Here is a 14297-nt window from a genome sequence, read left to right on the forward strand (position 1 = left end):
CTAGAGGTGAACTTAGGGTATCACTCCACAGGCACTGTCCTTGTATTTTGCATCTCTCACCTGTACCTGGGGTATACTGTGTGCTGGGTACACTAGACTGAGCTGTCTGTCTGTCTATATCTGCCTCCCAACACTAGAATTACAAGCACACGTAGCCATGTCTGGCCCGTTGCAGGGGTCCTTGGATAAAATGCAGGTCCTTATTCTTTTGTGGCACGCACGTTACTGACCGAGCCATCTCCCCAGCCCCTGTTGTTCCTTTAGAGTACAGGCTCTGTGATTTTCTCCTTACTGCTTCAGGACAGCACCGTGTGCTTCCTATGCATTCCGCCCAGTGTAGCAGCACAGCTTAGGATTTGCTGGGGCTCCAGGCTTCTTCCTCTGGGGACTGGGCTGAGCCATCATCCTAACTGGGCGGGTGACTCGGACTCCTCATTTCTTTGTGAGAGAATCATGTAGGAGAGAGTAACCCTTCACTCAGTGTTGAATCCAATGTGGACCAAGCCCTTGCCCGAGTGTCCCTCCCCACCATCTGCTTCTGTTGTCCCTATAACTTCCAGCAGTCACTCGGGAGCCCACAGGCAAGAGCTATCCTTGGAGACTGGACTGATTTTCAGGATGCTGCCTTATCCCTGGATGGATTTTCTCATAAGTATACCTCATCATGGTTGGGGGCCTCAGTGTATAGTTTCAGGCTTTACCTCTTGTGCCCACTAGCTATGGCTTTGGGGGAGTGAGGCCATGGGCGAGACAGTTTCCTTCTCTGTAATCAGGGTAGTAGTAACTAACTCTCATGCCTGCTCAGGCCACAGAGATGAGCTGTGAGGTCGCATGGCCTCTGGCCATGACTATGCCAGCCCTTTACATGTCAGTGGAGGTACAGAAAAGCTGACCGAGAGAACTTGGTATGTCCTCTTCCTCCTGTCTCCCAGCCTCCCACCTTCCCTTCTCTCTCTGAGGACTAAAGAGTCTTTGGCCAAGTGATGACCTACAGCTGAAGTCCAGCCCTGAAGGCAATGCGGGATTGGCTCGGTCCTCCTGCACACACAGTGAGCCCATTTACAGAGCTGGAAGGAGTTGAGGCCACAGGAGCTGGTCCTGCTATGATAGGATGAGATGAACTGGGAGAGGTTGGTACTGGCACTGTCTCCTGACCCCAGATTCTTAGCGTCTTCATCAGCTTCCAGTTCTCCTGCATGTACACAACACACACAAACACAGATGGGGGGGAGAGAGAGAGAGAGAGAGAGAGAGAGAGAGAGAGAGAGAGAGAGAAGTGAGAGCCTCCCAGGAGGCAAGTGTGGGTGTCTTCGTGCGGACTGGGGGTCAGCTCTCTCTCTGCAGAACCAACATCATGGTTGCAGGACTGGTAAACCTGGTTGTCCTCTCATCCCTTGACCCCCAGCCCAACATACATACACACATACACACACGCACGCACACAGTCACACACACATGCACACACACATACACACACATGCACACAGTCACACACGCACGCATGCATGCATGCACACACGCACACACACATACATACACGCAGGCACACAGTCACACACACATGCACACACACATACACACACACACACACGCATGCATGCACGCACACAATCACACACACATGCACACACACACATACACACACACACGCACACAGTCACACACGCATGCACACACACACACACACACACACGCATGCATGCACGCACGCATGCATGCATGCACACACGCACACACACATACATACACGCACGCACACAGTCACACACACATGCACACACACATGCACACACATATACACACACTCACATACATTCTCTCTCTCACACACACATGCACACACAAACATACATGCATATGAACACAAACACATCACACATGCACACACAAGCACACAGCACGGCACATATCAGTATACAGCGGTGCATGAGTGCCTCATACTCTTGTGTAAGGCAGCATAGAAGTGCATGTACAACCCAGGTCTGGAGTCCGCTGTGTCTGGAGCAGACTTCCCTGTGCTCCTGCAGAAAGCATGGTTTCTGAATGGGAGGAGCCCAAGGGGGTAGCCCAAGGTAGGAAAAGATAGCCAGTGTAACAGGAAAAAACTATAGGGCAGAGGGGTGGAGCTGGCCTAGGTTCTAGAAAAAGCCTGATGCAGTGCTGGGAACTGACCACATGGGGGCAGGGCCGAGGCTGGGAGAAGGGATGCGGTCCAGGTGCTGGCCACCAGCACCCAGGGCAGGTGAGGGGTGGGGAAAGAGCTGCTGGAGCTTCTGCACTGCACTTGCTGACTGGCTGGATGTCAGGAAAGGAGTGTGTACAAGTGACCTCAACGGCTTTCAGCTGTGATGGGGAATTACTGCAGGGGGCCGAGAAGTGAGATTGGGCATGGCAGTGCAGCCATGCAGTGTTTGGGGGGCTTCAGCAGGTGAGCAGATGAGGTAGAGAGGGTGGCCAGCAGGTACCAGCTGGAGACAGAGTGTGGAGCTCATGAATAAAAGAAGGAAGAGAGATCTAACCCTCTGGTGGCTAGGCCGGGGCATCTGTGGAAATGGTCAGATGTGAGATAGGATTTGCAGGGACCTCCAGAGGACCAAGACAAGGCAAGAGGACAAGGCCACAGTTGCCTTAGAAGGCCTGTGGTAGTGATCAGAAAGGCTGCAGGGTTCTTCTGTGTGGGAGGTAGGCAAAGAGCCTGAGCATGTGGGTGGGAGTGGGCAGGTGGGCATGCAGGTGTGGGAGGCAGGTGGGCAGGGTGGTGTGGTGGACAGGGTCATAGGTGGGAGTGGGCAGACGGGCATGCAGGTGTGGGAGACAGGTGGGAGGGTGGTGTGATGGACAGGTGCATGGGTGGGAGTGGCCAGAGCCAAGGGCCTCAAAGCTGCCTACTTAGTGCTCAGACGTGCACAGACCCACTGTCAGCTGTCCTCCGCCACCAAGCAAGGGGACCGTGCACAGCTAGCCTATAACCCTCTCTGGTGAACCCAGAAGTTATGTTCTCTCACCTCTTCTGCTGTACCCACCACCCATGCACTTGCTCTGGCCAGGGTCCTTTCCCTGTCACCTCACCTAGGACCACACCAAATCCCACAAGACCTACAGATTAGAAACCATAGCATCCCTTACCTTTCCCAGAGCCCCGCCCTTCCTGGACACCTGCTTCTGCCTCTTTAATAGGCAGTGTCCTCTTCCTTACGTCCTGGAGACCCGAGCTTGAATGCTGGTTAGCTGGATAGCTCGTTACTGTACTAGGAGGGCAGAGCTCAGAAGCCCCTGCCAAGAGATGTCAGGAGCCAAACTGAGCCAGCTGATACCCTGGATATGTGGGCAGTCTCTGTCCTCACCTTCCACGGCCCATTCCCCAGCTTATACTGGAGTGCCTTCTCCATAGGGGTCCCAAGATAATGTCAAAGCCTCGCTATGAGTCGCCGCGGTGGCAGGGTGACACATGTGGGCCCACGTCACTCTTACTGAACGTCTTATTCATCACAATCTAATTTCTCAGCTTAGCTGTTCGTTCTTTGTTCCACGCTGACCTGATATCTAGGAAGAACTTGGGAGGTCCCCACTGACTGTCCCATGAATGGAACAGATGGACAGAAAGGCAGTAGGGGGACGAATGGACGCCAATGCTGGGCTTCAGACTACAAGAGTGTGCCAGGGAGAGGTGCTGGTATAGCCATAACCCCCTTCTGTCCTCTCAGAGAGACACCTCGCCTTTGCTGTTGGGGTACACTCTGCCATATAAAAATTCCTGTGAATCACTGCAGCTGGTAGACAGTGCCAAAGAGATGGGGGAGCAGCCTAGAGACCCCCTGGAAGGCTCTGCTCTGTGATGCCCCGTTTCAGGCTATGCTGGTGAGGGGTGGCCTGGGATACACAGCGGGTCTTGCAGACACACGCCTAGCAGCCCAGTGGAGCTTCTGGGGGCACGTTTCCCAGAGTTTGATGTGTGGAAAGTTCCACATGGCCCTGGCATGGGACCGGGCAAGGCCCTGCCTCAGCGGGCAAAAGGAGGGTGCTGTGCGCATACCTCTAGGGAGTCAGCAGTCCCCCCCATGCGCAAGTCGTGTCTTGTTGACATTTCCATCCGTTTAATCATAGGCTCGGGGAGGCTGTGGGAAACACCATCAGGATGGAGGTCTCCAGCTAGCACACAGGCGGGAGACATGGCTGTCTCCACAGGGCCAGGGGGCTGTCAGTCATTAACCCCAGGCAACCTGAACCCAGGCTCAGACATGCCTTCGGGGGAAGACCGCAGTTCCAGAAGCCTCTTTACCCTTAGAAGAATCCACACAGCTTTGGCTGGTGTTTTGGAAGCAGGAGGACCCTGACTCCTCATCCCTCAGTACTGGGCTCAGAGCTAAATGAGTGACATTTGTCACAGTGTGGAGAAAGGGGGCTCTAGGTGAGCCATTCCTGCAGAACACCAAGACTCCCTGGAAACAGATGTGGTCACAAGGCCATGTCACTCATACCTGTGCTGGACTGGTGAATGCCTCTTGACCCCTACCCAGAGTTACTGCCCTAGTAAAGGAGTGGTAAAGGCCATGGGGCAGCAAAGCATGTGCCCAGGGGCTGGGCCTTGAATCAAGGAAGTGACATTGGCACATAAAGGAATAGAGGCTGCCCAGGAATAGAGCCTGAGAGGCCCCAGCATATGATGACAGCCTGGAAGCTAGCTCTTTTCTCCAGTTCCTACCCCAGCTGCTTCTGCGAGAAAGCCAGGGTGGGCCACAATTGCCCTGACATCCACAGGAAGGGGACTTGCCGAGGCCAGGAAGATTTTCAGATAGAAGGGAGGAAAGAAAGGGGAGGAGGGAGGAAGGGAGAGAGGGAGGAAGAAGAGGGAGGGAAGGATGGAGAGGAGAGGAAGGAAGAGAGGAAAGGAAGGAGAGAGGGAGGGAGGGAAGGAAAGAAGACAGGAAGAAAGGTGAGGGGGAAGTGATGGAAAGAAGGCAGGAAGAAAGGGAGGAAGAGTGTGAGGAAAGTAGCCTAGGCAAGGCCCTCTCCCACTGAGGTCACTGGATTTGGGTGGGTTTGTGCTCCAGACTCTCCAGTTGTTCTGTGAGGTCTATGAAACCATGTTCCCTCTGTGTACATCAGGGAGCAGGATGGGAACTCTGCTCTGCTGGAGTGGCCCCCTGCTGTGTACGTGGGACCCTAACATCCTCCATGTGAGCCTGGCTGAGAATTGGCTGGACCAGGAAGGCTGTCAGAGCAGCTGTGGGCTCAGCATGGCGCCAGCACACAGAAGTTCTCCTTCCGAAAGGGGTGAATCCAGGGTATGGAGATGCTGAGTGACCCCTGCCCACTGGGCAGACGAGCCCCTGGCTGATGGTTGTGGATCAGGGACTGATCGGTCACTGTGGAGAGTGGACTTTAGTTCTTAGTGGCTGGGGAGATCTGGAGGCTTCTGTGTGGCTTCTTAGAAGCACAACAGTGGCAGAGCCAAGGGTCTATGTCTCTCTGAGAGAGCAGCGCCCAGTCAGTATCCAACATGCTTGAGGCCCTGTGTGCTACCATGACCTGTTCTCATTTCTCTGTGTGCACTGACTTCTGAGTTCCTCATCAGCATCACCCCAAATCACCTCAGTGTAAACTGAGGCAGAGGAGCCACGGGAAAGGTTCTGTGTGAAGCAGGCAGGGGAGACAGGAGATAACACGGATAAGTTGGAAGTGAAGCCCAGAGTACTGGGGCAGCTTCAGGAGGTAGGGTGCTTCAGCAGGCTGATCTCCTACTGTGGAGATGCACAGCGAGGTCAGCCTACACCCCTGGGCCTTCCCATTTAAACGTGACAGCCGACACGTTTGACAGGCAGGCTTTTCCATCACTGTTTTTATTAGAGGGAATAACCACCTCTCTGGAGAATTGGATGTAACGTGCCCTTGGTTGCTAAGCGCCGGGTGCAGCCAGCCAGTCCACCTCTGTGGTCCATCTTGGTGTCCTGGGCTACGGCAAAGGCCACCACGGTTGCTGAAGTCAGAAAGGAGCCTGTGAGGGAGGAGCCCGCTCCCAATCTTTAAAAGGATGTTCATTTTCCGTCTATGTATAAGAACAGATCGATGAGGGGTAAAATCACACAGCATCCAACTTGTACATGTGAGGGCAGGAAGGCAAGAGCTTCCTTGTCTGGTCAGGAAGGGTGATGGAGAGATGGAGAGGAGGATGGAGGGGAGAGGCCCTGCCCTCACTCCGGCATTGAAGAGCCTGTCTGACAGTGGTTAGGTCTGTGTGGGTAATTCAGGGTCTGTTTCGCTCTGCCATGAGCTTCTGAGCATCCATTGCCACGCCATGTGTTAATACAACCAGTACACATCCAAGAGTGAGACCCCGGCTGCTGTCTCTCCTGTCCCCGGCTTGGTGGCCCTGCTCAGCTGCCTCTGGAGTTCAGCCTTTGGAGACAGCCTTGCTCTCTGTGGGCAGATGGCCTCTGTCCCTTCCTCACTGAGCCTTGTGTTAGTGGGCTGGTGCGGATGCGTCAGGACAAGGTGACAGAACTCTTGGATTCTGGCGTCCTGGTGATTGAAGCAGGGTTGTTCCTTCTGAAGAACAGCCATGGGTTTCTTGCTTCCAGACTTTCACCCCCACAACCATGCTACAAGCTATGTATGGGTTTCATTCCCATTATGCAGAAGAGAAAATGGAGGCCCAGGGATGCAGAACCATACCCCATTCCTCTCCTGCTCCCACTACTTGCCTCCCTGCCAGGACACAGGGCTCACCCTGGATTCATCTATCAACCTAGCTCAGCCAAGAGAGAATGCTGGAGGGTTGGAACAGCATCATCCATGTCTCTCGATGCTCAGGGTAGACAAGAAACTCAACTGCCTTCCAGCAGGAGCTTGGGGAGCTAAAAGATCCATTGTGGGTGTTCTATGCTCCATGAGCCTCTGCTATAGGGGCGAGGTCACCAGCCTGCTGTCACCCCAGGCTATGAAGAGACCGAGGGAGACAAGGTGTGAATACTAAAGTCTGAGCCTAAGGAAAGAGAGTAGAGGCATCAGAGGCTGTTTCCAGTGGAGGTGCCTGGTAGGCTCCCAGCAGAGCTATCTGTAGGGATCAAGAAGTGGCTTAAGAGACTAAAGGAATAAGAGAACCTGACCTTCTCTGTAGAAGGTGGGACTTGCAGGGACCCCATCAGCCAGAGCCCAGGACAGGTCTTACCCTCAAGTGCCCTGGGGTTTGCCAGATGATCCCAGGCCCTCCGGACAAAGTCTAGTGAGCAACACAGAGACCTGGTGATGTGTTCTCAAACCCTCATCCTCATAAGAACTATTGTCCCACACTCTGATGTTGGCTTTTCTCAGGAAGGCTGGTCCAGCAGTGCCCTGGACACTGGAGGAAAAGCCACCCTCTGGCTCCATGACTCTCTCATTCCTCAGGGCCTCTTCAGGTCACGCCCAGACACTTCACTTGCAAGTGTAGGCACATGTGTGCCGCCGTAGGCCGGGCATGCCCTAATCAGCCCACTATCTTGGAGTTCTCATTGAAAGCAAAACAAACCAAAAAAAGTTTAGGTTTGCCCAGGTTCTTCCCTGAGGCCAAGTGGGTCTTGTCTGGGCTTTCTGGGGGCCTCTAGGTCTGGGGGGACCCCTGGGCTTCTGTGTAGACCTGCTTAGGTCTCTCTGACACAGCTCCTCATTTCAATAGCATGACCAGAGGCAGAAGTGGGGGGCCGGGCTGAGCCCCGCCGACTAGCAATGAGGAAATAGTTTTCTTCCTGTGAGCCTCAGGAGGGAACCCTGTGCAGAAGGAACGTCTCTTATACTCTCCAGTCAGTGGGGTCTTTGCCATCTTTGGGAGGCATGGTAGACACCAAGACCAGACCGTGAGCGAGTGGGAGATGTCACTGGGAATGTAAGAAAAGAGCAGGCACAGAAGAGCCAGCATTCACTAGACAAGGGGACAGACTGCTCTACTGGGCAGCTCAGTGTTCCCCACCATGGAGGTCTTCAGATGCCTGCTTTTCTGAGGGTCTCAGGATCACCACGCCAGCCAGGTTCTGCACCCCGGTGTTGAGGTTGGCCTGCCTTCTCGAAGCGCCTGGTCCCTCCTGCATAAGCTCCTACAGATGCTATCGCTGTTCCTTTTGGTTCAATGACTAAGTCCTTGGCACCAATCTCCAATCATTGAAGAATGCAGACAAGTTAAAATATGAACCTTGCTGCCGTGGGCCTGCACCCTGCTTCTGAGCAAGAGAGGCAGGGCTCCATGCCCATCAGGGATGACGGGGATTGGGCATGGAGGGGCTGCTGCTGCCTCCTGCAGATGTCATGACTTCTTCCAAAGCCCTTTGCTGGGAAGACAAAGAACCGGGGGTTGGAGGAAGGAGGTGGCCCTGCAGCTCCATCCTGAATCTGAAACAATGTAACCAGGTTCGGGATCCCTGGAAGACAGGAAACATGAGATAGAGTCGTGGCGCTTCTATCCTCATTCCTAGACAGCCGCACCAGAGCGAGCGGCCTTCCTGACTATCGCTTAGATGTGAAGCCGTCCATCATCAGACTTATCACATTGTTGTACATTCAGCCATTCATTCATTTGTTCATTCATTCATCCATTCATTCACTCATTCATTCATTGATTTGTTCACTTATTCATTTGTTCACTCACTCATTCAGTCCCTCATTCATTTGTTCACTCATTCATTCATTCATTTGCTTATTCACTCACTCATTCATTTCTTTGTTCACTCCTTCATTCACTCACTCATTCATTCCTCTGCCACTTTGTTCTGAAAGAAAACGCCTTGAGCAACCATTCTGAACGGGGATCATGTGGTCCAGGTCGGCACCGCTCAGGGAACGCAGTGGGTGGGATCCTGTGTCTATAGAGTCATCTGTCTGTCTGTGGGATTGCCTGAGTCTGCTAAATCCTTTGTATCTTCAGGATCCCGATGTCTGTGGGGACCCGTCTCTGTAGGTTCTGCGTCTTCAAATTCTAATGAGTAGGAATCCGAAAACATTTGGGAAAAAATGCATTTATACTAAACATGTACAGACATGATTCCCTTCATCCCTTAAGCAGCGTGTTCTAATGGCTACACAGCATCTGCAGTGGGTTAGGTTTTGTGTGCCAGCTCAGAGAAGTCTTGCAGGCTCTGAATAAATTCTATGCCATTGTCTATAAAGGGCTTTATTTAAGGTGTCTGTGGGGTTCCTGGGCCTGGTCTCTCGTGAACCCTGAGGGTCGCGTGTAGAAGGGGAACTATGTACGGAATTCTGAATGTCAGTAGCTGCTTTCACACAGTGAAAAGAGCGTCAGAGCTGTGGCTCAGTAGAGGAGTGTTTGCCTGGTGTGCATGAATTCTGGGTTCAATCCCCAGTACTGGAAAACAGAACAAGAAAGAAACTGGTGAGCGCAATCAATAATTTACTCCTGCAACGTAGGGTCAATGGCAGTGATGGCAGTGTGCGTAGATCCTTGAGATTGGGATTCTCTTCTTTACACGCTCAAACCCTTTGTAGCCAAACCCTGTAGTCCAACCTACAGGACTGTGTGTTTCCTCACAGACTCACAGGTCAGTCGGGGTGTAGGAGCGATGACTTCCAGAGGAGATCATTATGACAGATCAAGGCCAACAGCATGCAGGTGCTCCTCCAGCTGCTGTAGCCGGAGCTAGCCCTCTGAGCTCAGCAGTGACTGTGACAAGACCAAAGTAGAGGCTTCCACTAGGAGCTTGGACTGTGGTCAGTGTCCTGTGGGAGGATTCTGAGAATGGAGGTGCTTGAGTGGGGGGCTGTACTGGGCCAACTGGAGTTCTGTCTTTATGTCACTCAAATGCCTACATCAGCAGGAGAAGTGACCTTCCTACCAGGAGTCTGTTGGCAGATCTTGGGGTGTGGTGGGGTCTCCTCAGCCTAGATACCCCACAGAGTGGGAGGGTTGTGACCTGCCTCTTTCTGAAGAGGGGCAGCTGTCACATCCCACGCTTCCTTTGAATGGCCTTGTGCTGGGAGAGGTAAAGACCAGGTGCCTTCTTGTTTTAGACAGCGTTATTAAGGTGTAATTCACAGGGTACACAGTCTTCTCGCTTAAAACGTACAGTCTGGTAGGGGTTATAACTCGGATGGCAGAGTGCTTTTTGCCTAGAGTGTACAAGGCTATGGGTTCAATTCTCAACACTGTACAAAGCGAGTTCCCTGGTGCCTGCCTGTAATCCCAGAGCTCATGAGGCATCGGAAGGAGGATGAGGAAGGAGTTCAAGGTCAGCTTCCTGTAGGATAAACTCCAGGATAGCCTGGGCTACATGAGACCATGTCTCAAAAACTAAAAATAAATAAAACAAGCAAGTAAATAACGAAATGTAGCACCTGGCAGTTTTTGCCTGAACAATTGTATGTAAGCATCACTTCTAGAGCATTCTACCTCACCAGAGAGAAATCCTGAGTCCCTCCATTCTTGATGTGAAGCCTGGCAACCTTGTGCCTCCTCTCTGTCTGGCTTCTGCCTCTCTGTATTCGCCGGTTCTGAGTGTTTGCCTATGACTCTGTAAAGTCACACTGTGTGTCTGCTCAGAACAAGGTCCTGAATTTCATCCACACTGTTGCTATGTTATCACAACCCTGTGGCCAGTGGTCTTTCTAACTTGTTTGCCTACTTCTCTGGGGTAGTGGTAGGTAGATGAGGCAGGTGTCCTGTGGCAGAGGAAGTTGGGAAGGTGTGGGAAAGACTAGGTGAAGGATTCAGGGGTCGAACTCTGTCCTACAGACCCAGCCCCTCTGTGGGGGGGATAATTTTATAGTAGAGAAACTTTGGTCCCCTTGACAAGGCTATCCACCCAAGTAAAGTAGAGCCCTGCATATTGGGGAGAAGGTGAGTCTGAGCTGCCCCAGTGTCCCAGAGCTGGAGTCTCCAAGGAAATCTCTGCCTAATTTTCAGAGACTCAGAGTGCAAAGGTCACAGTAGTGGCATGAGCCAGAACTTGGGGTTAGAGAGATGGCTCAGTGGTTAAGTGCATTTACTGCCTTTACAGAGGACACAGGTTTGGTTCCTAGCACCCACACACACAGCAGCTCACAACCACCTATAACTCCAGATCCAGGTAATCTGATACTCTCTCTGTAACTGAACTCGGAGGTCACACCCTGTGTCCTGAGCCAGATTTGACCACCCATACTTTAGTAAGCTAAATGCCATATTAGGAAATGGGACAAAGATAGCAAGTCAAGCTTGGCTTCAGGGTCCAAAGGGAGAAAGGAACTTAAGCAGAGGATCAAGAAGTTGCTCATCTAACACCGAGTCAAGGTGTGGGGCAACCCACTGGTGATAAGTCTCAGTGGGGACAAGTCGTTAGAACTATGTGAAGTCTCTTTCTGAGAGACAAACTCCCCTCTAGGGACCCTTTCCTTCTCCAAGAATGAGATTCTCTTTCTGAGAGACAAACTCCCCTCTAGGGACCTTTTCCTTCTCCAAGAATGAGATTCTTGAAGGGAAACTTCCATTTCTTTAGGCCTGTTGTTTTGAACTCGGATAGTTAGACACAAGTTTAGATTACCTTCATTTCTTCAAATCCTCGTACATCTTTCTGGACGGCTTCTGCACGGGACACGCCTGTGCTGAGCATACACGCACCTGGGCAAACGCCGACACACATAAATAAAAAATAAATCTTAAAAAAAAAAAAAGAAACAACTAGGGCTGGAGAGGTGGCTCAGAGGTTAAGAGCACTGAATGCTCTTCCAAAGGTCCTGAGTTCAATTCCCAGCAACCACATCATGGTTTATAACCATCTGTAATGGGATCTGGCGCCCTCTTCTGGCCTGTTGGCAGACATGCAGGCAGAACATTGTTTTTAAAACAAACAAACCAACAAACTAGACTGTTACTTACCCTTTTCCTGCTCAGCTTCCACTGTCTCCTGAACTGCTCTTCCTTCTGCTGGGTGGTCCTTAGTAGGACCCTTCCTTCTGTATCAGCTTCCTTGACTCTGACCTGACCCCAAAATTCCTGTCGAGGATTCACAGTGGACCGACCACTGAGGCCTTGTCTTCTCTGGCTACTTCCTGTAACCATCTTGGACTGAGGCACAGGAGGGGCCAAGCACAAGGTCCCCATGAGAAGAGAGACCTGTGGTGTGGAGCAGTGTCCACCCCAGGCCTTGACCTCCCTTGTTGTCTTCGAACACTTCCTGTTCTGGGACTTAGAGGAGGCAGGCTGGTGGGCTGAGGTTCTGAGGCTTCTCTGAAGAGGGGTAAAGGGCTGTGATCACGCTTCCTTGCCTTTAGTCTCCGATAGATTGCTGGTCAGTTAGAGCTGCTCATTCCTGCCTCACATCTTTGGGCCCCTCCTCTGTGATGTGGGAACAAAGACAGTGCCCACCTCAGTCCTGCAGGGGTCCGTCTGAGCTTTTGGGAAGGTGCGTTGGTGCAGAGAGGATCAGTTGAGCATCGACAGTTAGGGACCTGTTCTGGCCAGCGTCAGCCTTTGGGTGTGTGGACTGGGTAGTCCTCCCATTGATAATTTGTTGAAATACCGAAGGCAGAAAGGTGAGACTTCCTTAAAGCTCCTAGGGCGGACTGACCTGTCCTTGGGTCCCAAGGACGGAGAAAGGGGGTTCACAGAGCTCAGGTTCACTGAATACACGATTTAGGGTTAGGGCTGGGCTGCCTGGGCTAGCCTGAGAACCAGCAGGGGTGCTTGGAGGAGCTGCCAACCCTGGAGGACTGGGGAAGTCTTTATAATGAAGATAAAGCCAACAGCTTAAACAAATTCCTTTGGAAGTGGTCACTGGGATCTCTGGGGACTGAGCAGCCTCAGCTGAGTCCAGCACTTAGAGGGCTGGGCTGTATCTAGGAACCACATCTGGCCTTCCAGGGCTCCCGTGCTCCAAAACCTGGTGTACTCCCAGCCCACCCCTGCAGCCAGGATCCAGGCTCTCAGGTCTATATGAGCACTCCAGCCTCTGGGCTGACCTGGGAACACAGTGGAGCCCACAGGGGTCTTGGTCTGGGAACTTTCCCATCCAAACAGCTCCCTTCCAGGTAGGTGTGCAAAGCCCCAATTCACCTTGCTGGCAGCTGGGTGGATCCCCAGAAGCCCTGGCACCCGGGAGGCGGACGGAGAGGGGCAGGCAAGAGAGGTGAATATGCGTTTATCCCAACACAAGTAGTGGCCTGTTGGGGTGGGGTGGGGGCCCCAGGAAATATTTGGGATGACTTGGAGCCGGCTGGCCCTTTAAGGCTCCTGTAACAAGACACCTCCCCAATGGGACAGAAGCTGTAGCTGGGGCTTCCACCTTAGCCCTTGTTTCTCCCCTCCCTCCTCCCCCTTCCTTGCCAGGCCCAGTTCAATTTGCTCAGCAGCGCCATGGACCAGATGGGCAGCCGCGCGGCCCCTGCCAGCCCCTACACCCCGGAGCACGCCGCCAGCGCACCCACCCACTCGCCCTACGCGCAACCCAGTTCCACCTTTGACACCATGTCTCCAGCGCCTGTCATCCCTTCCAACACCGACTACCCTGGCCCCCACCACTTCGAGGTCACCTTCCAGCAGTCGAGCACAGCCAAATCGGCCACCTGGACAGTGAGTAGCCGTGTTGCCAGCGAAGGGAGGGCAGCAGGGTAGAACGCCACGGTCCCCGGTACTGAGGTCTGACTGAGCACACAGGCTGTCCACACGGGGTTTCCACCTGGCCAGAACCAGGAGGTGCATCGAGCAGGGGGCGGGTCCTGGGGCTGGGCAGTGTGGGTGTGGCCACCCCTCGGACTTGTGGCCAGAGTCAGCCAGGCTCCCACTCGGTCCGGAGAGGTCGGGAGTGTTGGCGCCAGTGAGATCCACAGTGAGAGTGTGGCTGGTTTTCTGTGCTCAGTGCCTTGAAATTGGTCTGGTCCTGCACCTCTGCTGGCAACATTGAGAGCCCACAGGGGCCCTCGTAGTGTGGCCGTTTGCTGGTTGTGGATTTGTGCTCTACCTTCATATCTCTCTGTGTATTGGTTTGGGACCCGATCTCCATGTGCTGAGGGCTCTGGTCCTTTCCCTGGTGCCTCTAGGATCAGCTTGGCCTATGGTTGGGATTAGCTGATGTTGACAAAGTCCCACCTGTACATTTGCTGAGAGTTGGGCAGGCGGCTAATGCCTTGACTTGCCCAAGGTGGAGTCTGTGCCCATTGCACAGTTAGGGAAGCTGAGGTATGAGAAGGGAAAGCAGCTTGCTCGAGTGAGTAGAGCTGGGCTGGGGACACAAGGCTATGAGTGTTCTTCCCCACTGAGCATCCTAGCTCTCTGTGGAAAATGGGGCTGCAGGAGGAGCAGACCGAGACTTAAGGATGCTGGTCTGGGCACACAGGGCATT

The 14297-nt window shown here is 53.1% G+C and overlaps 1 protein-coding gene across 1 annotated transcript in view; it reads left to right on the forward strand.

The window, feature by feature from the left end:
• Tp73 (tumor protein p73) overlaps positions 1-14297 on the forward strand; it is a 59731-nt gene that overhangs the window by 22689 nt on the left and 22745 nt on the right. The window contains exon 4 of the mRNA XM_028757835.1: positions 13286-13528. Within this exon, the coding sequence (XP_028613668.1) occupies positions 13286-13528 (243 nt within the window). The remainder of the gene's footprint in view (positions 1-13285; positions 13529-14297) is intronic.

This window comes from Grammomys surdaster, unplaced genomic scaffold (genome assembly GCF_004785775.1).
Source record: "Grammomys surdaster isolate TR1022 unplaced genomic scaffold, NIH_TR_1.0 126185, whole genome shotgun sequence".
NCBI classification, from domain to species: Eukaryota; Metazoa; Chordata; class Mammalia; order Rodentia; family Muridae; genus Grammomys; species Grammomys surdaster.